The sequence below is a fragment of the Rutidosis leptorrhynchoides genome, chromosome 2 (assembly GCF_046630445.1).
Source record: "Rutidosis leptorrhynchoides isolate AG116_Rl617_1_P2 chromosome 2, CSIRO_AGI_Rlap_v1, whole genome shotgun sequence".
Classification (NCBI taxonomy): domain Eukaryota; kingdom Viridiplantae; phylum Streptophyta; class Magnoliopsida; order Asterales; family Asteraceae; genus Rutidosis; species Rutidosis leptorrhynchoides.
This window is the reverse complement of record NC_092334.1, coordinates 210135462-210148511: the sequence shown is the minus strand read 5'-3', so window position 1 is coordinate 210148511 and position 13050 is coordinate 210135462. Positions and strand designations below refer to the sequence as shown.

Genomic DNA, 13050 nt, shown 5'->3' with positions numbered 1-13050 from the left:
TGTTTGGTGGTGTACAGATAATTCTAAGGGTGTAGGGATCATTGTGCTATGATGAATATCATATATGTTTGGTGGTGTACATATAATTTTAGGGATAATTTTACTAACGTAGGGTGTACGGATAATTTTACTGACGTCATCACTCAAAAAACTTTTAAGATGATTGTGCTATGATGAATATAAATCATGCAATAAAGGTTGTAAAAACAAACTCAACGGCCAATACGTTTAGCTTTTTGGCGGGAATAACCGTTTAGGTGTGAACTCAGTGCCCCTTTTGTGGAATTTTTATTTTAATTTCAGACAAACCCATTTCACTTTCGGTGTATTTGTTCCTTCATTTTTTACATTTATATATTATTGTATATTTTATTTATTATATATATAAGTATAAATATTTAATTAATAATTTTAAATAAATCTTGGACTTTTTGCCTCCACATGTTATATAAAACCCAAGCCCACCAAGTCTTACACTTCCCCTCTTCCCCTCTTCCCTCATCAACACGAATTCAAATTTCTACACTTTTAAAGATTTTTTTTTTTATTTAATATTTAATAATTACTCTCTGTATAATTGTGTCAATATTAGTATTTTGTGTTGTGGGGGAAGGTTTTGATTATTAAAAATCCATTAAATTTTTTGAAAAACATGATCTTGTTGAACAATGGAAGCACTCTATGGAACTTAGTTGCAATTCTTGAAAATAAATTAAGTATCGAAAAAAGCTTCTACTTCTGGATATTTCAGATTTTTAATACCTATAACAAGGGTACTTAACCAAAACTCATTTTGTTTAAAGCTAATTTATATTATATTTTCCTTTTGGTGACATTTATATATTCCGTAAATTCGAATTCTAGAGTAAAGTATTATGGGAGGTGCATCATTGCCACCAGGGTTTCGGTTTCATCCAACCGATGAAGAATTGATTGGTTATTACCTTAAACGGAAAGTTGAAGGTCTTGAAATCGAACTTGAAGTGATTCCGGTTATTGAATTGTACAAGTTTGATCCATGGGATTTGCCTGGTGAGCTTCATTCATTTGAACTATTATTTATTGTTGGAATATTCTAATAAAATCCGTTTAATGCTATCAAAAATAAATGTGTTTTACATATCAATTGGCATTAAAATAACGGTTATCTAATTATATAACACTTTTATGCACGTTATCAATGATTCTAAGAGCTTTCTTTAGAAAAACCATTTATTATTATAACAAAAGCCACTTCATTTAGTTCAATTGATTGATATTGAAGCTTTAATGACTCTTTTTTACTTTTATGTAAAGATAGATAACTGATTTAAGATCATGAAACTTTTCAGACTATAATCTTGTTACAGAATCTTTTCTTTTTCAATTTTTAAAGCATCTATGGATATTTCTTTAATCATGGTATATATATTTTTTGTTTGGTGTGTTGATTACAGAAAAATCTTTCCTTCCAACGCGCGATATGGAGTGGTTCTTTTATGTTCCACGTGATCGCAAGTACCCAAATGGGTCACGCACAAATAGAGCAACAAAAGCGGGTTACTGGAAAGCAACAGGCAAAGACCGAAAAGTGATGTGCCAATCTTCTTTAGCAGGGTATCGTAAAACCCTAGTTTTCTATCGTGGTAGAGCACCATTAGGTGATCGAACAGATTGGATAATGCATGAGTATCGATTATGTGATAATGATTTTCCCAGGACACCAAGTTTTCAAGTAAAAATCTTGAATATTGTTTCATAATTCCTTTATTTAACAGATTAAACGCGACGAGGCTAATAATTAGTTGAATTTACAGGGCCCGTTTGCTTTGTGTCGTGTGATGAAAAAAAATGTGACGAAAACAAGCTATGTGACAAGTGAACCGAAAAATAAGGAAGTTGGGAATAATTCTGATGGAATTATTATCAATGAGCCTTTGGTTCTACAAACAAGGACTCGTATGGGCGACGAGAGTAATTTAACGACTCCTCTTACTTCTTATGAGAAAACTTGTACTTTAGAGAACGAACCAACTTCATCAACGGGCCTAAACAATCCTTCGAGCTTTTGGGTCTCACCTGATTTAATTCTTGATTCTTCAAAGGTAATGACCATGCGGGTCAATATTCTTAGAAATAATCACGCGGGGTGGTAGAATGGGTAAAAACGGTTTAGTAGGTTATATGGGTCAATTGTACTAAAGGATCAAATTGAACCACTCCTATAAAACATTCAAAGAAATGGGTTGAAATTACCACATCTATCTAGTATCACGATACAATGTTTTAACATCATTATCATGGTAATGCAGGAACAATCGAAAGGAGTAGAAGGGCAATTTGGGTATTTCACACAAAACGACATTCTAAACCCAATGAGTCCATGGCAACCATATCATCAATTAGAGATCTCACCAAGTTCATCATACTCAAATTTTACAGAGGAGTTTGAACTGACAGATGATCTAAATCAATTTGGATTCATGTCACCATATTCAAGAAACGAAACCTTTGAAAACAAAGATCAATTTCCGTATGAGTTTTACCTTTAATTCTCCGTAAGCAGACATAAATTGGGATTATATAGAGTTACAAATACGTTTATATATGTTGTATTTTTTATTATTACTTGATGTTTGATAGTAGAATACACAAACAACCCCTGAGTATCGATCACTATTATCGATTGCCACCAGGAGTAGAGTTTATTACTGCTTGTATAAGCTTCTTTTATGGAAGCCATCTACTGTAAAATACTATATATCTTCTTGTCTTTAAAGGCATTGCTAATTCGCTACTATAAGTTATCAGCATGCACAATTGCACAAAAAGCTCATCCCATTTTATGCTTACATTGCTACCAAGTTAGTCTATTTATCCAAAACTGGTAAAACATAACTTCATTGGTTCTATTTGGTTAATTTTGCATTCTTAGAATTCTAATATCTGAAAACAGAACTAAATTGCTTTATATCCCCACGAAATCGTAGTCGATATCTTGGATGCAATGAAATGGACACTTTAGATATATAAAGTCAAGATTTCATAGTTGTATATATTAAAATCTTAATCCTGTAAGAAAGTGAGATCACCCATAACATAAAGCAAAATGGACACATTCATGACTAAGCTGCATATAAAACATGGTGTTATTATGGCTGTTATTAACATGCACATATGTATTGCACATAGTGTAATTTATGTGTAAAGTGCAACACATAAGAGCCTTCAGATTACACATAACGTCCTGATATCACACCCAACTACATCCCATGACGCTTTAAAGAATTCAGTTGTGAAACTATCTGGACCCAGTGATTTGTATATCCCATTATTGAACATTATATCTTTCACCTCTTAGGCCTCAACATCATGCACCATAGCATTCGCCTTGTGAACAGCGGATCCTCAGGCTGAGTGATAGGCACCACCGAATCACTAGGGCCAAGAAAATTCTCAAAATGTGAAACGACCAGAGACCGATACCCGAAAAACGAACAGAGAAACTCGAAGATGTTTTGTTTGTTATGTTGTTTATGTTGCAGAAAAGAGAATAATCAAGGATGAAGATTACAATTTAAAAAAAAAAAATAGAAACCGGGTTTTAAAAAAACAGGTTTCTAATGTAAAGAATAGAAACCTGTTTTTATTAAAAAACCGATTTCAAGAGTTTCAAAAACCGGTTTTAAAACTCCTTTTTTGTAGTAGAGAAAGACTAAAAAATATACAACTTAAAAAAAGATTAATGTCAAACTCTTTATTGTAAACTAGTTAAAGACCCGCGAATTCGCGGGCTTAGTTTAAAAAAAAAGAATTTAATATATGATCGATTTATATAATAAGTGAAATTAAACTGATAAAGAACGCCAAGACTTAGCTGACTGTTAGCAACTTATCTAAAGCACCACCGGTGTCAAATGTTTCATTCCCTTAAGCTTTGACAATGTAACACAAACAGCGAAATGATGAAAGTAGGATATTAGAAACTACTAAAATAGAGATAATTTACATGTAGATGTTTTTTATTGTCACCTTTTTCAGTCTTCGTGTGTTCATACCTCGAGTTTCTTCAGCAATCCTGAAAGCTTATCCACTTGATTTCAATCTCTTGTATCTACATTTGAAGAAAGGGACATTAAGTATCAACACGCCAAAAAAAGTATAAAGAAGGAAGTATCACATCCTTATAAAACGATTACGAACAACAGAAACATTGCAACATCCACGATGTTCATCTATGTTATACACTATTACAATGCATTGTCTCAAGCGATACATAACACGAACAAATTCACTTGCAACTTATTTTAAATGAATAACCTACTTGAATTTTCATCAATAAAAGATAAGAATTTTCACCTGGAGTTCGTAAGAAAAAGACAAGTCATTTTTCTAGAATAAAGATCATGCGTGTTTACCTTAACTATAGTCATGTTGATTATTCGAGGTATATATCAATTGCTGTCTCTTTCATTGGATACACGTGAAACACGAACTTGTCCCTGAAGCTGAACAATCCGCCTTTGATTTAATCTCCTCGTGTCAATCAATATTCTCATGTGAAATCAATTATATCTAAAAAACTTTCATGATCAATTTTGGTCTTATTAACCACAATTCGTAAAAGTCAAGCTGTGGACACTCAGTCTTTAATATTACCTACAATGAGTAAATAAGGTATATAATCATTGTATGAAACTACTTATCATTTACTGTTCCTATTTAAAACTCGCCAACCGACGACATTCTTATCTTTAATAAGGTAAATAATCAGTGCACGAAACTACTTACCATTCTTTAATAATTACCTACAATGGCCTTAAATGACGACATTTAAGAATCGTCTCGAAATACAACTACTACTCACACAAAGTAGTGGATGCTCGATGAAAGACTCTTATCCAGCAGATCTGCAGAACCATTTGAAGTAAAAATTTGTTAAGAACATACTAAATAACGTATATGGTATATATCTTTCAGCACGCTATATCGATCTTTGATGGATTCAACACTTTTAACCCCTTAATGCAGCAAGGATATATGGGCTGATTAGGTAATTAGTCAAAGTATTTTTTCCCTTTATAGTGTTCAACCTAGACCGACCCAACCCATTATTACCCATATGTTTTAACTTGCAAATACAATATGAACCTGTTTTTGCCCTGTCAACCAACCTGCTCAATGCGGATTTTAAAGATGAACTTGTAAAATGCCGACACGGTTAACGGTTCTGTAAAGTAGGATGCTTTTCGAAATAATCTTGAAAATCAAGTGACCAAACTATAAATTAGAAACTAAGTGAAACGGGTTGCTATTCAAACAACTTGCAGAAGAAAATAAAAAGATAAAAGAAAACAAACCAAAAGGTTGGATCGATACTCAGCTATCGTTCTTGGATGATTAAGGATCATGCTCGACTTCAGAGTATAACTTCAAATGACAAACCCTCAAAGTTAAACATAAAGACATTTTTATACAGATATGCAATGAAATGGCTAAACAAATGTAATGAATGAGTAAAGAAATGGTTATCAACCTGAACTTACTGAAGATGACGTAGAATTGAACCTTATAACCGGATCATTGACCCACAAAAACTTGAGATGTTGATGGAAAATTATCTGCAAAATATTAACCACTTAATAATGAAACATTGAAACATATTAATATAAACACAAATTTTCTTCAAAAAGAAATTCACATAAAAATGTGAGATCGATAACTACAATTTTATATGTGATTACTGATTACTTACCTATGTTTTTTAAACACATATAACAAAGGTACTCAGTTGCTTACATTTGAAAAGTAAATTGTGTACGAAAGTCATGATAATGAAATACTGAGAAGAGTCCAAATATGAGTTCATGGAATAGTAAGTAATTACCTGGCAACAACTTGTTGTAACATGTTCAAAGTAGGGAGGACGCAGTTGTATGATCTACGCAGTAGTGGAACCCTAAAAATAGGAGGAAAAAAAATCAACAATTCAATAACAAAATAAAGGGTTGATGTGTACGCAAGTAATAATCTTTCATCAATTCGATTAACAACAGAGAAATCAGACCTACATATTACACAATGAGACTGCATCAAACCTGATATTAGAAGTAATATATACACATTCACTGTCATATAATATTCAACCTACGACTACACGATCGTGATTTGACTCCGGTGAACGAATTTCACTTTAGTGATGGCTTTTTGTTTCTTTAGCTTCACGATGATGGAGAACAGTAGACACGTAATCTGTAAATGATTTCAAATTGGTGATGATATGTGAACTGGTATTATTAATTCTAAAACCCCGATTTTAATGGAGTCATAAACTTAATTTAATTGTAATTTGTATAATAACTAGTTTATAACCTACCATTTCGTGTCATTATACAACTAAATTATTTTATACTTGTATATTATATTATGCAAATAATTGTATATAATATATAATACTAAATTATATTATATTATGCAAATAATAATACTACAACAACACGCCCAATCCTACATGCGTGAGGTATGTGGAAGGTGAGTCATAGACAATCATTCCTCTATCCTAGAAAAGAAAAATCATTTCAACACCCCGAGTGAAACACTCACAAGAGTAGAGAAAGTCTTTCATCTCTCTGTTCGACGGATAAAGAGATTGCTTCCAAGAGGACCTCCAACCCAAAAAGTAGTAGAAAATAAAATAAAATAAAACAAACTAAAAATAAATAAAGTATATAATTAAAATAAATAAATAAAAAGAATAAAGTAGATACATACATGATAAAAGTAATAAAATCGAGACGTTATAAAAATGGTAGAAACAAATTTCCATGAGTTTTAAATCAAGCTCGGAGTTCAATTTAGCCTCTAAACGGCAGACAATTCGCTAATAAATCGATGCTTGATGTTGCCTCCTAAAATAGGGCCGTATATATATATATATATATATATAGTGGTAGGATCAAGAGAGAAGTAACCATTCGGGGGGAAGCGGGGGGAAGCAAAATTTTTTTTTTTTCGTTTTTTGAAAAAACTTTGTTCACGAACATTATAGATGAGATGAAAATATGAACATTTAGTATAGACACTTTGTGATAAATGTTTTTATTTTAGCGGGAAAACGCTCGAAAAAGTAATATATAACAATTATCGTGTTTTTCGAGCGTATTTTGAGGTTTTAGCTATTGGGGTTTAGATATTAGGGTTTAGATATTAGGGTTTATAGAGTTTAGATATTAGGGTTTAGAAATTTAGGGTTTAGAGTTTAGATTTATGTAACATCCCGTTTTTCCCGTACATATTGAAAGGTACATACTTAATCATTTGTACGTTTGTAACTCGTTAGATTATGCGTAATCGTATAGATATACGTGTGTATATATATATATATATATGTATATATATATATATATATATATATATATATGATAATGGGTGCATATACAAGTTTATACATGGGTTTTGATAGCGTTAAGTCTTGTGAGACCATCGTTAAGGGTTAGGCGAATATAGGAAGCGGGATTTAAGTGTACGAATTAAATAAAATCAAAATTTGTTTAAGGTTGTCGAGGTGTCCAGATCAGAAGTCAGGTTAACAAGGGTCATTTTTCCTTCGATATGTCGCGCCGCGACAAATGGGCCGCGCCGCGGCAATGTTGCTGGACAGACTCCGGTTTTAGCTCAATTTAAATGACTTTAAGGGGCAAATCGGTAATTTGGCGTATAAATCTGATGGGAGCATTAAATCCCAACCACTCATCCATTTCATTTAATTTCATTTCTCTTTTCTTTCCAATTTCTCTCCCAAAACTTAAAACCCATTTGGATTAAAAGAGAGATTTGAGAGTGAATGATTAAGGGTTGATCTTTGGAGCAATAATTAAAGTTGTTCCTTGCGTCTCTAGCTATACGTTGATAGTCTCGGTAAGTTCTAACTCTAAGTTTTGAGTTTTAATTGGTTAATGGCTAGGGTTTTGGTTACTAGAGACTTGCATGACCCATTTGAGGGTAAAATGGGTGAATTCGGGTTATGTTGTTGTAATGAAACCCTAATGGCCACAAACTAGGGTTTTGGTCTTGTGATTTGAGGTTGTAAGTGTCAAATGGTATTGCTAGTCACTAATACACTTTTGGATTTATGAAAGAAGTGTTAATGGGTAAGTTTGACTTGATTGGGTGGCTAAGTATTTAAAATGGGTCAAATGGGTACTAGTTAACCTAATTGAGTGAAATGGGTATGAATTACCCTAAGTTATGTTAATTAATGTTAGTAGATTTTAAATCACTAGCCTTAGTGATTTAATATGGGTCTTGGCCAATTATGGGCGGTTGTGGTGTAGTTGAGTCATTTAATGCAAATTGGGTCATTAAATGCTCAAGTGTAAGTATTGTGGTTAATTCCACTAGTTGTGTGATTGAATGTGTACTTAATGAATTAGGTACATTGCCTTGAAGTTCGGACGTGCATAATCATCATCCTTGTGTCAAGGTGAGCGGAATAAATATACATGTACGTATATGATGTGTTTAGTTGTAGAAATGGATATGTGTTGTCCAAGTTAGTGATATATGCGTTGTACGCTAACGGTTTTAAAAACGGATATATGTTGTACAATTTAGTGTTATATGTGTTGTACACTAATGATTTATGAATGGATATGTGTTGTCCGATTTAGTGTTATATGTGTTGTACACTAACGATTTTATAAACGGATTTGTGTTGTCCAAGGGTTAGTGATATATGTGTTGTGCACTAACGGTTGTTATGAACACCAATGGGAAATTAGAGTACCATTCCTTTTACGATTGGTTAACCATGGTTGTATGAATTGTGCATTAGCATACTTAAATATGAACTACATGCTTTTGTTATTGCTAGCTCAATGTGAATTGCGGTTATTGGTATACACATAATGTTTTGCATGGTTGTCGAATTGCTAGCTTGTGTACGGTATTGTTTAAGTGTTTGCAAGTAGATATATTATATATGTGTATGTATAATTATTGCATTCACTAAGCATTAGCTTACCCCTCTCGTTGTTTATCTTTTTAGATGCAGGTGTGGATAAGGGCAAGGGGGTTATCGGGCATTAGGCGCCCTTTGATGATGTTTTGTTGGAACTTTTGGAAGTTGGCCTAGCGTTTTGGGTAGTTTAGTCCCAAACCATGCTCGATGTGTTGTTTGGTTTAAAACTATCATTTTTGTATTGGTCAAACTTGTATCTCATTCGTTAATGGCCTTTGTGCCTTTTGTAAACACTAAAACTTGTTGTATGTTCCAACGAACGTGTGGAATGGTTACATATTTAATTGGCGCGTAAATGTGTATTATTTTGAAAAGAAAAATTTTATCGTATGGAATACGGGTTGGGTTGTTTCAAGTGGTATCAGAGCATGGTCTAAGGGATTTAGGCGACTTGAGATAGGTGCCTAGACTTAGACTTTATTGTGTATGCGCTTTTATGCGGGACTTGTAGGACTTTGGGTCAAATCGGGAATTGTTAGTACTTTGGTTTATGTGAACTAACCTCGTGCTAATTGAATTGTGTTGTGATTAGCAATCATCAAGCGAGATGGACGTTGTACTAGCGAGTTAATGCGACGTGTTCGCGTAACAATGATTAGCTACCATTGTTACGGGTGCAAATCGTGTCAAACAAGTAATGTACGACGATTGTTGAGTAAGATGGAGTAGTGTGGGGTATACGTATATGCATACGTGTTATGTCCTTTTGTTCGTTCGTTGTTTAATCTTTTCCGTTTTATAGAATGAAGATGAGAAATGGACACGACACCGAAAATGGGGGTACGAGTGAGGACGTTGAGTTCACGGCCAAAGTTGAGGCCATCTTTAAACGTCAAAAGGCGGAGTTCCTCGAGGATGTTAAGAAAATGTTTCTAGATACGATTGACGAGCAATTAGTCAATGTAGTCAAGGAGCAAGTGAAGGCCGTTCATCAAGAGGATAATGTGGGGAGACGGGACTTCTTTTATAAGAATTTTAAGGATTCTCAACCTCCCACCTTTGAAGGTGAACGAGACCCTCTCAAGAGTGCCCGATGGATCTCCGATATGGAGAGGGCTTTCCGTACTTGTGAATGTCCTCTTGATAAGAAGACAAGGTATGGTTGTAGCATGTTAAGGGGTGACGCTAAGCTATGGTGGGATGCAAAACTCCAAGTTTATGGTGAAGAACAATGCATGGATTTTACTTGGGATGAATTCAAGGTAGAGTTTTTAGATGAGTACCGAACTTCGGCCGATCTAACTAGGCTTAAGGACGAGTTACGTTCCTTGAGGCAAGGGTCGATGGATTTGAACACTCTCAAATCCGTGTTTTTGTCCAAGACCCAATTTTGCCCGGAGTATGTCGGGAATGATAAAATGTTGAAAGAAGATTTCTATCGAATCTTGAATGATAACTATCAAGAGAAAATTAGTGTGAACGTGGTGAAGAGCTTTGATGAATTGTTCAATATGCCGAAGGGTTTTGAGGCGCTTGTGTTGAGAAAGAGTAGTTTTACTTTTGGTAAGAGGAAGTTCGAGAATTCGAATCAATCGAGCTTTCCCAACAAAAAGAACAAGAAGGGCTCCGAAAGTGTTAATAGTGTGAAGAAAGGTGGCTCCATTGGTCATGTACCCACTTGCTATACTTGTGGGCAAAAAGGTCACATCTCTCGTGATTGCCCCAACTCACCTTCCACACCCAAATTTACTTGTTTCAATTATGGTAAAGAAGGGCACAAGAGGCCCGAGTGTCCCGAGTTGCGCAATGATAATGTTAAGCGGTTAGAAAAGGCGGCGGGTACGGCTAGAGGTCGAAATTATTTGATGACCAATGATGAAGCCAAACAATCGAACGAAGTTGTCTCAGGTACTTTCATGGTTAACTCTAATCCGGCAAGGATTCTATTTGATAGTGGTGCAAATTTGTCTTTTGTGTCACCTCGATTTGTACCTAAACTTAATAAGCTATTAGCTAAGTTAAGTCGTCCGGTAGAAGTCGAAATAGCGGACGGCAAGACGGTGCTAGTGGTTGACGTATGTAAAAATTGTGATGCTGTGTTTGGTGCCGAAAACTTTAAAATTGATCTCATTCCTATGACTTTGGGCGATTTTGATATCGTTGTGGGTATGGATTGGCTCGATCATAATAGAGCCGATATTTCATGTCACGAAAAATTTATTCGTGTAAAGGCCCCAAGTGGGAGAGAGTTAATTATTCGCGATAAACGAAGAAGACTTGTGCCGATATGTCCTTTTGCATGGGCACATCGTTTTCTTGTTAGTGGTGGCATGGCTTATCTTGCCCATGTTGTGGATACTCGTGATGAGCCACCACCCATTCGTGAAATTTCGGTGGTTAGTGAATTTGAAGACGTTTTTCCGGACGAGTTACCGGGTGTTCCGGCGGAAAGACAGGTAGAATTTCGCATTGAGTTGGTTCCGGGGGCTACCCCCATTGCTAAAACTCCTTATCATTTAGCACCAACGGAAATGCAAGAGTTGTTAAATCAAACCCAAGAGTTGCTTGAAAAAGGTTTCATTCGACCGAGCTCCTCGCCATGGGGTGCTCCGGTCTTGTTTGTGAAAAAGAAAGATGGAAGTATGCGGATGTGCATCGATTATCGGGAGTTGAACAAAGTGACGATCAAGAATCACTATCCATTACCTAGGATTGACTATTTGTTTGACCAACTCCAAGGTACAACGTATTTTTCTAAGATTGACTTACGTTTCGGCTATCATCAAGTACGGGTCCGTGAGGAAGACATAGAGAAAACGGCTTTTCGAACGCGTTATGGGCATTTTGAGTTTGTAGTTATGCCTTTTGGTCTTACGAATACACCGGCGGCATTCATGGATCTTATGAACCGGGTGTGCCAACCTATGTTGGACAAGTCGGTAATTGTGTTCATCGACGGCATACTTGTTTATTCTAAGAGTATGAAGGAACATGAGCACCATTTGCGTGAAGTGTTGAAGACATTGCGGAAGGAGAAGTTGTATGCAAAATTCTCCAAATGTGAATTTTGGCTAAGGGAAGTTCAATTCCTTGGCCATATTGTGAATCAAGAAGGTATTCAAGTAGATCCGGGGAAGATAGAAATGGTGAAGAGTTGGGGGCGACTGTAACATCCCGCCTTTTTACATTTACTTTTCCGTTATACTAATATAAAGTCCGTTATATGTTTATAACATCTCCCGTTGATAAGCGTTTTAAATTATCTCGTTTAGGTAATTCCCGCACCCGAACGAAAGTTGAGGGACTAAACTTGACAAGGGATCAAACCCTTGACTAGGTCAAAGGGTCAAACCCCTTTCACCCATTCATTACCATCTCTCTCTCTCTTTCTCTCTAGCAAGAACACACCCAATTTCCTTTCTCATTCATTCATCATCTAAATCCGGGTTAGGGAGCTAGCAACCAAATAAATTACATATTCGTGATCCTCTCTTCATCCTCTTCATTCTGGTACCAACTTCATCTCATTTGGGTAACTTTCTAAAATCACTAGATTTTGTGTTCTTGATGTTTTTAACTTATAAAAGTGTTAATTAGTGTCTATGGCTCAAGTCTAACATGAATATATGATTTATATGCTCGATCTCGTTGTTTTAGTGTAACTAGCATGAACTTGAATTTTGGTGTGTTGTTCTTGAATTTTGGATGATCATATGTTGTTAGATGTTAAAAGTTGATGTTTTAATTGTGTTACTAGCATCACTAGCTTCAATTTGATGTGTAGGTTGCCTTAGAAAACTTCATGAACTTGATTAGTGATTTTGGTGAATTTGGGTTAGGGTTTGATGAACTTGAAATGGACTTTTGATGCATTGAATGCCATGGATTATTATTGGTAAGTGTTTAGTCGGATTGTATGCTTGATTACCTTCGAAACGGCATATCATTCATGTAAATTGGTTGCCCGAATCATTGAATTGCATTTATGAACTTGTATGCGGTTAATGTTAAGCATTAGATGCGGTTTTGGTTGTTGTAATAGGTAGATTGATTGATGAAATGTGTTTAGTTGTTTTCCTTGTCAAATTACCTTTCCAACGATATATAGTATG

The 13050-nt window shown here is 35.0% G+C and overlaps 1 protein-coding gene and 1 long non-coding RNA gene across 3 annotated transcripts; one reads left to right on the top strand and one right to left on the bottom strand.

Annotated features, from left to right (window-relative positions):
- Positions 1–613: 613 nt before the first annotated feature.
- LOC139891669 (NAC domain-containing protein 71-like) lies at positions 614–2688 on the top strand. Its single transcript, XM_071874656.1, has 4 exons — positions 614–1032; positions 1437–1714; positions 1797–2084; positions 2292–2688. Exons 1-4 carry the CDS (start codon positions 876–878, stop codon positions 2529–2531), a joined length of 963 nt encoding a protein of 320 aa, XP_071730757.1. The 5' UTR covers positions 614–875; the 3' UTR covers positions 2532–2688.
- A 379-nt stretch (positions 2689–3067) lies between these two features.
- Positions 3068–6250, bottom strand: LOC139891667 (uncharacterized). Of its 2 annotated transcripts, XR_011773769.1 has the most exons (9): positions 6078–6250; positions 5867–5938; positions 5516–5600; positions 5340–5409; positions 5154–5238; positions 4771–4889; positions 4398–4638; positions 4038–4093; positions 3068–3914 (listed from the first exon to the last, which is right to left on the bottom strand). It is a non-coding gene; the product is annotated as an uncharacterized lncRNA (long non-coding RNA). The 2 variants fall into 2 exon arrangements; XR_011773768.1 differs by having other exon boundaries at positions 4398–4889.
- Positions 6251–13050: the final 6800 nt, after the last annotated feature.

Coding starts and splice junctions, on each gene's coding strand:
- LOC139891669 (XM_071874656.1), top strand. CDS start 876: ATGGGAGGTGCATCATTGCCACCAGGGTTTCGGTTTCATCCAACCGAT. Junction 1,715..1,796: donor CCAGGACACCAAGTTTTCAA/GTAAAAATCTTG, acceptor TTGAATTTACAG/GGCCCGTTTGCTTTGTGTCG. Junction 2,085..2,291: donor TAATTCTTGATTCTTCAAAG/GTAATGACCATG, acceptor ATGGTAATGCAG/GAACAATCGAAAGGAGTAGA.